Source organism: Salvelinus namaycush, chromosome 10, assembly GCF_016432855.1.
Source record: "Salvelinus namaycush isolate Seneca chromosome 10, SaNama_1.0, whole genome shotgun sequence".
NCBI lineage: Eukaryota > Metazoa > Chordata > Actinopteri > Salmoniformes > Salmonidae > Salvelinus > Salvelinus namaycush.
The window spans coordinates 34,734,699-34,746,765 of record NC_052316.1 but is presented as its reverse complement, the minus strand read 5'-3'; the positions used below and the strand labels follow the sequence as shown (position 1 = coordinate 34,746,765).

The window sequence follows — 12,067 nt, the reverse complement described above, 5'->3', positions numbered from 1 at the left end:
TCCACAGGTGGGGGTTGTCTTTACAGCCCAACACCGTGCAGGACGTTTGGCATTTGCCAGAGAACACCAAGATTGGCAAATTCGCCACTGGCGCCCTGTGCTCTTCACAGATGAAAGCAGGTTCACACTGAGCACATGAGCACATGTGACAGACGTGACAGAGTCTGGAGACGCCGTGGAGAACGTTCTGCTGCCTGCAACATCCTCCAGCATGACCGGTTTGGCGGTGGGTCAGTCATGGTGTGGGGTGGCATTTCTTTGTGGGGCCGCACAGCCCTCCATGTGCTCGCCAGAGGTAGCCTGACTGCCATTAGGTACCGAGATGAGATCCTCAGACCCCTTGTGAGACCATATGCTGACACATGCACATTTGTGGCCTGCTGGAGGTCATTTTGCAGGGCTCTGGCAGTGCACCTCCTTGCACAAAGGCGGAGGTAGCGGTCCTGCTGCTGGGTTGTTGCCCTCCTACGGCCTCCTCCACGTCTCCTGATGTACTGGCCTGTCTCCTGGTAGCGCCTCCATGCTCTGGACACTACGCTGACAGACACAGCAAACCTTTTTGCCACAGCTCGCATTGATGTGCCATCCTGGATGAACTGCACTACCTGAGCCACTTGTGTGGGTTGTAGACTCCGTCTCATGCTACCACTAGAGTGAAAGCACCGCCAGCATTCAAAAGTGACCAAAACATCAGCCAGGAAGCATAGGAACTGAGAAGTGGTCTGTGGTCACCACCTGCAGAACCATTCCTTTTTTGGGGGTGTCTTACTAATTGCCTATAATTTCCACCTTTTGTCTATTCCATTTGCACAACAGCATGTTAAATGTATTGTCAATCAGTGTTGCTTCCTAAGTGGACAGTTTGATTTCACAGAAGTGTGATTGACTTGGAGTTACATTGTGTTGTTTAAGTGTTCCCTTTATTTTTTTGAGCAGTGTATATACACACAAAGTTAGATAGTCACAGAAATGTACGTTCAGCCTGTTCATTATTTCAGTCTGAGTTGACTTATCTTACGAAGTCAGCATGGTTTAACATAGTTCCTTTCGTTTTGAGTATGAGTATATACACTCATATACACACATGTACACTATATACACACACTATAAATATGTGTATATATATATATATATATATATACACACACACATACACTATATACGCACACACTATACATATATACACACACAGACTATACAGACACTATACAGACACACACTATATACATACACACACACTATACACACACACACTATGTAAACTCACTATATACACAGACACCATATACACACATACACTATATATATACACACACACACACACACACACACACACACACACACACACACACACACACACACACACACACACACACACACACACTATACACACACTTGTATAGGCACACAGACACACAACCCTCCTGAGCCACAGCAAGAGGTCTGTCCTTACACACACACACCACCACCACCCTTTCTCTGTGTCCAGTGCAGTTAAGTGTTACTAATGACCGCTGGATTACCCCCCAATACACACTCACTCCTCACTCAGACACTCACACCCCTGTGACTCGTTAAGGGTGGAGAGCAGCCAAATGAGCTCCTCTCCACTTTACATAAATTTGCCCAGACGCTATGCATCACTTCCAGGGCGCGCGCACACACACATATCACTGTTCTCCCATTCATTCAGTTCCCAGTTTGCTCATCAGCGGCGATGCCATCACTCAGCCTTTCAGTAGGACAGAGAGCCCTACGTTTTTCACCCATTCACATCCTCAGACACACCACCAGTCTCTCACACACCCACACACATACACACACACACACACACAGCTTGTCATTTCGCACACCCATGGTGGTTGTAGAATTATCTCTCTGTTGTCTGACATGTTTTGTTGGTGTCTTTAATCTCAATCTGTTTCTTTCTGTCGTCTGTCTGCCTGTCTGCCTGCCTGTCTGCCTGTCATCCTCCACAGAGAGAACACTGCAGCTCATGCCTCGACTCCAGAACTACAGGAACTAGAATGGATACTGCCTGAACATCACCAAATTAACTTTGAAAATACTACAGAGATGTATGTATTGAATGCTAATGGCAGCGCTGAGGTTTCTGACTCATACATATATATATATATATATATATATATATATATATATATGTATCTCAACTCTACCATACTCAGGGTCTATAATGTAGTGCTCTTGTTAAAGTTGTTCTGTGGACTCATACATTTCATATAGCAATGATGTTTTTAATACAGATTTTATTGATATGTGAACATGTTTTTAATACAGATTTTATTGATATGTGAACATGTTTTGGTTCTTTGTAAATTGGAGATTGAATAAAATGAATGTTATTACTGTACATGCCTTTGTTGTGCTCTTAGGTCAGGTTGTGTGTGTGTCTGTGTGCTTGCTCTTGCATGCGAGGTGATGACAGGAGCAGCAGTGCCCTGAGACCAGGTCATGGAGAAGAGACACATGAGTACAGTGACATCACCATACCAAGTGTGTGTGACTATCTGTGTATTTATGGAACGCTGTTTGGGTCTTTGCATGTCAAAAAAGACACTGTCAAATAACACTATTTGACGTGTCAAATAAGCTTGTTGACCAATCAGGACCCGAATATGACTGTACGTCACATAATCATTTAAGACGTTCACACATTTTTGACCTAGATATTACACAATGATTACACTATCACTCGTATTTCATATGTCATAACGATTCGCCGATACGTATGCTATGACCCTGGTAAAGTATTGTCTCGTGCACCTGCCGCTACCGCACGAGCGCAGACACATTTCCCCAAACTCTGGACGGTGCTGGTTAGAAAAAAGCTAGCTAGCTGATGGATGCAAACAATGTTCTTCCCCAAAAACATAGCAAAACTACATAATCTGTTTCAGTAGCTATAGTTAGCTAGCTCACTATCTAGTTACGTGTCATCACCCAAAATACCCATAATTTACAAGACAGTTCTTATTTGATTAATCGTGGTCGGACCCACCTATGTGAAGTTAGCCACAATAAGGATTAGCCACAATAGTGGAATTTGCGGGTTGCCTTCAAAATAAAGGTATCTAATTGAAAGTCCTGCAAATAATACAAATAGTAGAATCATGCCATAATGGAATAGACGAGGTTGGAATGTTCTTATATAAATTCAACAAAAATCTGTTGAAATCACACTGGTTGTATTATACACTGCTCAAAAAAATAAAGGGAACACTTAAACAACACAATGTAACTCCAAGTCAATCACACTTCTGTGAAATCAAACTGTCCACTTAGGAAGCAACACTGATTGACAATACATTTCACATGCTGTTGTGCAAATGGAATAGACAACAGGTGGAAATTATAGGCAATTAGCAAGACACCCCCAATAAAGGAGTGGTTCTGCAGGTGGTGACCACAGACCACTTCTCAGTTCCTATGCTTCCTGGCTGATGTTTTGGTCACTTTTGAATGCTGGCGGTGCTCTCACTCTAGTGGTAGCATGAGACGGAGTCTACAACCCACACAAGTGGCTCAGGTAGTGCAGCTCATCCAGGATGGCACCACAATGCGAGCTGTGGCAAGAAGGTTTGCTGTGTCTGTCAGCGTAGTGTCCAGAGCATGGAGGCGCTACCAGAAGACAGGCCAGTACATCAGGAGACGTGGAGGAGGCCGTAAGAGGGCAACAACCCAGCAGCAGGACCGCTACCTCCGACTTTGTGCAAGGAGGAGCACTGCAAGGAGCCCTGCAAAATGACCTCCAGCAGGCCACAAATGTGCATGTGTCTGCTCAAACGGTCAGAAACAGACTCCATGAGGGTGGTATGAGGGCCCGATGTCCACAGGTGGGGGTTGTGCTTACAGCCCAACACCGTGCAGGACGTTTGGCATTTGCCAGAGAACACCAAGATTGGCAAATTCGCCACTGGCGCCCTGTGCTCTTCACAGATGAAAGCAGGTTCACACTGAACGCATGTGACAGACTTGACAGAGTCTGGAGACGCCGTGGAGAACGTTCTGCTGCCTGCAACATCCTCCAGCATGACCGGTTTGGCGGTGGGTCAGTCATGGTGTGGGGTGGCATTTCTTTGGGGGGCCGCACAGCCCTCCATGTGCTCGCCAGAGGTAGCCTGACTGCCATTAGGTACCGAGATGAGATCCTCAGACCCCTTGTGAGACCATATGCTGGTGCGGTTGGCCCTGGGTTCCTCCTAATGCAAGACAATGCTAGACCTCATGTGGCTGGAGTGTGTCAGCAGTTCCTGCAAGAGGAAGGCAATGATGCTATGGACTGGCCCGCCCGTTCCCCAGACCTGAATCCAATTGAGCACATCTGGGACATCATGTCTCGCTCCATCCACCAACGCCACGTTGCACCACAGACTTCCCAGGAGTTGGCGGATGCTTTAGTCCAGGTCTGGGAGGAGATCCCTCAGGAGACCATCCGCCACCTCATCAGGAGCATGCCCAGGCGTTGTAGGGAGGTCATACAGGCACGTGGAGGCCACACACACTACTGAGCCTCATTTTGACTTGTTTTAAGGACATTACATCAAAGTTGGATCAGCCTGTAGTGTGGTTTTCCACTTTCATTTTGAGTGTGACTCCAAATCCAGACCTCCATGGGTTGATAAATTTGATTTCCATTGATAATTTTTGTGTGATTTTGTTGTCAGCACATTCAACTATGTAAAGAAAAAAGTATTTAATAAGAATATTTCATTCAGATCTAGGATGTGTTATTTTTGTGTTCCCTTTATTTTTTTGAGCAGTGTACTTTAGGGGGCATACTTATTTCAATGTACAGCCTTAACCTATAGATTGTGGATCAATGACATGGGGTATCAGTCTACTCAGTGACACCCAGAGACCGTTAGCGTCGTAGCTCTTATTGCGGGACTCTGAAACCACAGTGAATTGAGGCACATTTATTGTACCAGTCAACCTACTATGTGTATTGAACACTATTCCAGAGGAAAAACAATATGACCTGGATGTTTTGGAGCCTGATAACTCTGAGGAGGACTTTGGGGAAAAATCACTTGGGTATTGAATAGACTGATATCCCATTTCATTGATCCCCAATCATTAGGTATGGCTGTACAGTGCAATATGAATGTCAATACGCACAATACGCACAGTTGTGGCGGCAGGTAGCCTAGTCGTTAAAGCGTTGGACTAGTAACCGAAAGGTTGCAAAATCGAATTCCCGAGCTGACAAGGTAAAAATCTGTCGTTCTGCCCCTGAACAAAGCAGTTAACCCACTGTTCCTTGAAAATAAGAATTTGTTCTTACCTGACTTGCCTAGTTAAATAAACTGGGGAGGTGATTTCCCACAGTCAAAGTCCTGCAATAAGAGCTACGACGCTAATATTTCCATAAACGCTTCACAGTTGTGTTCTCTGGGTGTCACCGAGTAGACTGATTAGCCCATTTCATTGCTCCACATTCCAACACTCCAACTATGTTTAACATTATCAAGTCTAAATATAGCATGACTTTCAAAGAGGGACTTTTTTTTAAAGGTGAACTGCAAATTCCACTATTGTGGCTAATCCTTATTGTGGCTAGCTTCACAACACAACCTGGTCCGGGCAAGCCATAGTAAAGTAGTCAGATGAAGCTAGCTGGCTGCTTATAACGTTAGTTTTGGGCAACAGAGTTAAGTAGCTGGCTACCTAGTGATTTCAATAGGAGAACAACAAGTGGCTACCTAGCTAATACTTACTCACATGGATTCCTAAATCATTGCTAAGAATATTGAAAATGACTGCAGTTTCTACTGGTTATTGTTTTCAGGCTGGTTGCATTTGTGCTAGCTAACTACCCCAGAAGTTGCTAATAACATCTGTATCAAAGATATTTGCAAACATTTCTGATCCTGCTCGTTTGATCCTGTTCTAATTCCAAATGCTCACACAGACGTTTTCCCATTCGTTTGAACAAATAATGCCTTATTACCAATGCCTTATTACCAACACCATTTGACCGTGATGGTGGCGCTTGGCTTGCACGTGCAAATTCAGTACACACAACATTCTACAATAGAATTGTGTTCTTTGACGTATCAAATTAAAATATTATTTGACCGTCAAATAGTGTTATTTGATGTATATCTTTTTTGACACGAAAATGAACCAAACGGCTTTCCATATGTATTGAGAAAAGGGCAGCCTTTTGATAAGAAAGCTAATATCCACATCCCTCTCCCTCATACATTCACTCTTCTTCCATCCCTCCCTAAGATCTCTCTTCTCCAAGATCCTACTCTGTCATCCTCCCTCCCTCTCTCTTTATCTCTCTGTAATATAATTAGTGTGTAGGGAGATGAAGAGTAGCACAGAGAGGATGTTGGGATGTGTAATCCATCCATTACCTGGCTGTCGAGCCCAGAGCAGACCCCTGATAATAAAACTATTAATACGCTCTGTGTAAGTGTGCGTGTGTGGCTCGTGTATATGTGTGCGTGTGTGGCTTGTGTATATATGTGTGTGTGTGGCTCGTGTAAATATGTGTGTGTGTGGCTCGTGTATATATGTGTGTGTGTGTGGCTCGTGTATATATGTGTGTGTGGCTCGTGTATATGTGTGTGTGTGGCTCGTGTATATGTGTGTGTGTGTGTGTGTGTGGCTCGTGTATATGTGTGTGTGTGTGTGGCTCGTGTATATGTGTGTGTGTGGCTCGTGTATATGTGTGTCTGTGTGTGTACAGCTCCTGATATTTAGACCATTAATACGCTATTTAGCCGAGGCATCGTGACGGTGACAAACTACCGTCGTGTCGCCCTGGGGAGCGTGTTCACGCTCAGCGCACCACAGCAATGCAGAGCATTAATACACGCTAAGGAGCTCAAACACAGTGTAGACACAACACAACACACACACAGAGAGAGTAGACACACACACACACACACACAGTGTAGACATACACACCACACAAACAGATCCACACCACACACACTGCTGTATATCCTCTCCCTCTGTCAGCGTGTTGGGGGTCCATATCTCATTAACACGCTGGCAGGCTTGTGTGGGGGGGGGGGGGGGGGGGGTTTAATATGTACTATGTATCTTACAAGACGCATAAGGACATGATTGGATGATCAAAGAAAATGGAGACTACCCTCTCTTTCCCCATCTTTTTCATGATCAATATATCTAGATGCAGAAAGTGTACACCAGTTCTTCCTACTGTAACCATCAATGTGCCCATGGGGGGGTCTAATCCACCTGAATATCTATGTAATCTATTGAAAGTGTAGGGTGAGGGATGAGAGCTGGACATGATTCTCACTCCCTCTCTCGCTGAAGATGGAAGTACCTCAGACGGATGTCTGCTGCTGTTTGTCACAAATCCTCAACGCTGGCTGCTGAGCTCGGCAAGGCCTAATTAAGATCAATATTTCAATGTTTTTGTAAAAGCGCACAAGAGAGAGGGAAAGGGGGATAACCTAGTCTGTTGTACAACTGAATGCATTCAACTGAAATGTGTCTTCTGCATTTAACCCAACCTCCGTATCAGAGAGGTGCTGGGGGCTGCCATTATCGACATCCACGTCTTCGGCGCCCGGGGAACAGTGGGTTAACTGCCTTTCTCAGGCAGAATGACAGATTTTTACCTTGTCAGCTCGGGGATTCGATCCAGCAACCTTTCGGTTACTGGCCCAACGCTCTAACCGCCAGAGGTGGAGAGAGAGAAAATAGAAGAAAAATCATCTTTCCAGAAGTCTCCCTGAGCACAAACAGAAAGGTGAACTGTGTTTCTTCTTCCCAGCTGATTGCAGTAAAATACAAAGTTATTATAAGCAGAGTGGCTGGTCGAACAATAAAGATCACAGTTCCTTAGTGAGAAATGATTCATTAGCTCTCCTCACTCATCCAACTATTTTCTTCGGTCTTTACCGCTCTCCCTCAATTCTCTTCATGTCTTATAGATTCAGGGTGGGAGTGTTTTGGATGAAGCGTTCTGGCTTTTTCACTGACTCAACTACTTAAGCTTGGCAAACGTAGTAGTAGTAGGCAAGTATGTAGATCTTTCTGTCAAATCTGCTTTTTAACATGGTGCCTCTTTCTGTTGACGTTCTCTTGACTTCATAAAGTGTGTGTGCATGTGCCTGCGTGTCTCCCTGACAACTGAAGCTGATTCCTTAAGACCAGCATTTAAGACTTTAAGGGGGCCACAAAAACTCTCTGGGGCTCTGATAACCTTAAAGCACCCCCACAGGCCCAGGGGAAGACATTGGATAGAAGAGGGTTAACTTAGCCTCAAAGCTTGTGCTTGTGCCAACCCGGCTCAAATAAAGGATCTCCCGCTCGCTCTGTGGATCTCCCGCATGCTGATGTCCGTTTTGCTTAAATCGGTAAGAACTGCACCAGCAGCAAACTCCCAATATGCAAAGGCACAATGAAAACCCTGACTTCTTCTAAATATGTGTCTCAAGCCCTCGGCCACACACACACTGCCCTCTTCCCTCTCACAATGAATGGACCTCACGGCAGATCTGCTTAAATGTGGCATTTCAATGTGGACTGCTTAGCTTGGCGTTTGGGGTCCAGCTCCTGCTTATTTGATAAAAGCCCAGCCCCACTTATAATGACTTAGCGCATCTTAAACTTCAAATACCTTGATATGATTTCTGTCCCTCTTCATCTTACAGTAGGGTACTTTTATTTTCATCCTAGCCAGCAGATTTGAGCCAGGAAGAGGTGGTGTTCCAAATGGCACCTTATTCCCCATTTAGTGCTCTACTTTTAACTATATCCCTATGGGCCTGGGTCAAAAGTAGTGCACTACATAGGGAGTAAGGTGCAATTTGGGATGCACACAGTGTATGTATTTCATGGCTGAAGTGTTGGACAGGAAGTTGAGCTCAGCACCTTGTCAGGATCAGGTGCAGGTTGCATGGTGGCTACTCTGCTGCCCTATCATCTTATATTATAACTTACTGAGTGCCCACCACCTGTTATTTATCTCAACATCACTAGACCACACCAGTCTCTATGTAGGGCCTGGGGGCCTATGTCTTAAAGTTAAAAAAATATCTTCCTTTAATTTAAATCAGGGCCGCAACTTTAGTTTTAGACGTGGGGTGGACATTATAGATAGATCTTTCTATCCAGTTGGATTAACACTCCAAACAGCCTACCCGACCGCTCGGAGGCGTCAGCCTACCCGACCGCTCGGAGGCGCGTCAGCATGGTCCTAAAGCACACCGTTGCCTGGTTTTGTATCACATTCCAATGATACAACTGGGGGGACAAAATGCAATTTCAGAATTTGGGGGGTGGACATGTCCCCAGTGAAAGTTGCACCCCTGATTTAAATTGACAATGAACTAGACTGCCATGATTATAGCATTCATTGTCCCTAGTTTAACAGCCTAACATAATAGCCTAACATAATCTCAAGAGAAAAGACAAGTGAGCAGAATCTGTGTTCATGCAGTATAAAGTCCTGCCCTCCGTCAAGACACATCACGGGTATCGACGTTCTGCTCAACCTTCCATTTTGATTTTCTTTAACCTGCGTGCCTCACCAAATGAAGAGAGAAGGCTATGTCTCCACGATGAGGGCGCAGACTGCGCGATACTTAATTATTTGTTGATCTGCGGAGGTGGGTCGGGATGCAATTTGTGGTTAATTATGAATAAAAACCCTGCGCGAGGGCCATCACGTGGAATAGCCTAATCATAATTATCCCCCTCGCACCCTTCTCGTGGTCCCCTCCGCCCGAAGGAAATGTGGTTTGATTTTATGGATAGGAGCGTGTGGCGCTGAATCCATTGCAGAGGTAGGCTAGTGATTTGGGGGGCCCGGCCTGGGGATGTCAGGGTCTTCCTTACCCCTCAGACCACAACTTCATAGAAAGGATGGCAGTGTCTTTGTTTTAACCGAATAATGATGTTGCATAATTTACATAAAATAAGAAGTGTATAATCAGAGCTTTCCACTTTTACCATCTCACTTTAGCTCAGTATTTTTGCATACTTGTTTTCTATTCGATTTGAATTTGGTATTTCATTAGGTTTTGAAGTGAAATCTCAGAACTATTTTGTTTGATTTTGTGAGAGTGTGCACTATATTTGATCATTCAGTTATAGACTGGACTTGATCTATTAGCACAATTTGTTTCTATTCTTTTTTCGTTGCTTGCTGAAAGTATTAGTCTAGTTTGGTATGTAAATGGTGATGTTATTAGCCTACTCGGATACTTTATTTTTACTTTAGTTTTGTCACAAAGTAACATGGTTTACAAGGAGATAAATGTTTTCTAACTTAGTTTTGATTGAATAGTGCATGCACTTAATAGAATAGATGTCTTGGATGAATGGCACATTAAGATATAGGCCTACACTCCAGGAGTGTTTAAATTAGACTTTTCACCTACAATCCAAGCTACAAAAGCTATTGGGCACTATTCGTCTGAGACATGTCGTGCAAAGGCACATTTCATAATAATGTATATGTATCTAATGTAGTAAGGGTTCACACAGTTCCAAGTAAACATGTATTTCTCAGAGAAAGCAGCACAGCTATCGCCTTTCCATCCAGTGCGCCTTGCGCGTACCTTCCCTGTGCCTGCCTCTCTCCTCTCTGTGCAGTAGCACAAGCTCCGTCACTAGAGGGGGAGATGCACCTGTTCCGCAAGCCTGCGTTGTCAGTTCAGCTGCCGGCTGGTCAGCTCAAGAGGTTGCTATAGGAAAATGCAAATCCTCTGCTTTCATCTTCTCCCATTGGTCCGTCACACCTCGAGGTGGGCGGGTCGGGCGCGTGGTGTCTTTTAAAAGTGCACATTGCCTTTCCCAGCGTCTCAGTGAAACTGCTTGCTTGCGCTGCACCGCAGAACTCAAAGTAACGACTATCTGCCCGATAGAGAAAACAAACTGTGACAGGAATTTAGCGCCTCACGCACACACACACACACACTCATCTCTCTCTCACACGCAGTACACAAGGCTCCCAGAGTGAAGGGAAGACGGCGAGGACCGGCGCAAGGTTCCCAGAGTGAAGGGAAGACGGCGAGGACCGGCGCAAGGTTCCCAGAGTGAAGGGAAGACGGCGAGGACCAAGGCAAGGCTCACAGAGTGAAGGGAAGGACCGTGTACCGTATGGACGGGCGCGTTCGTAAGTAAAGCGCAACCTGATAAATCTGGACTGACCATTCAGAAACTGGACCACTCTCCAGTGTCTTAACACCACTTAAGGAAATATCTATTTTTAATATCTACACCTATTTTTTTGATTGTAAGAACTCTTAGAACTTATTTTTCTCCGAACCATTCCGTTGTGGATTCCAGCAGATGCAGAAAGTGACTTTGGCACATGTTTACGCATCTTTTACACGTGCGTGTCTCTTGTTCTGGGCTGTCGTGGGCCCGTGTCATGTGTGGAAAGTTTTATTCTGATCCTGTGTAACACATGCTGCAGTAACTTCAACCGCGAGCCTGCTGCTTTCTCACCCTCTTATGACTGTAGCGAACACTGTCCTCGCGCCAGTGGAGGCGAAGAAGGATATAGTAAAATACTTGACCACAATAACACCAGAAAAGGAGCAGCCAGAACAGTAGAGAAGATACAATCCATCCACAGTGCTGCTTGCTTTATCATCTGCTCACTCAAGGACATTAAATCAGAGGGCGCGAGCAGGTCCAGAGGTGAAGCGAGGACAAGACAGGTTGGTGTCGACAAATTTCACCGGGGGCTCCAGTTTCAACCGGCCCTGGCCCGTGGTATTAAAGCGTGCATTTGACCAGGGATAAGTTGTCAACAAGAGAAGCGGCGAACTGGCAGGTGTACAAGTTCATTTACACGCGTACATATGCGCCGCTATAAATAGCAGTTGTTTTAAGGACTAGCAGCTTAATACGAAGTAGTCTACTCCCCTCTTCTATCCAATCTCACAACCCCACGCACAGGGACCGGGCGTGTGCGCGTGCCTATATATACGCCACACAGACCTCTTCGATTCGAAGAAGCAATCTGCATCTGCGAGGGCTGCCGGTTGTCCTGCCCGGTGTCGGTTTGGCTGTGAGGGCGGGAGTCGTCGCATGGACTGAC

General features: G+C 45.2%; 1 protein-coding gene across 1 annotated transcript in view; it reads left to right on the top strand.

Moving 5' to 3' along the window:
• The window catches only part of zc3h3 (zinc finger CCCH-type containing 3), a 104,119-nt gene extending 101,759 nt beyond the window's left edge, over positions 1-2,360 (top strand). Inside the window, exon 12 of the mRNA XM_039002771.1 lies at positions 1,980-2,360. Coding sequence (XP_038858699.1) covers positions 1,980-2,026 — 47 coding nt within the window. The 3' untranslated portion in view covers positions 2,027-2,360. The remainder of the gene's footprint in view (positions 1-1,979) is intronic.
• The last annotated feature ends 9,707 nt before the right edge of the window (positions 2,361-12,067 follow it).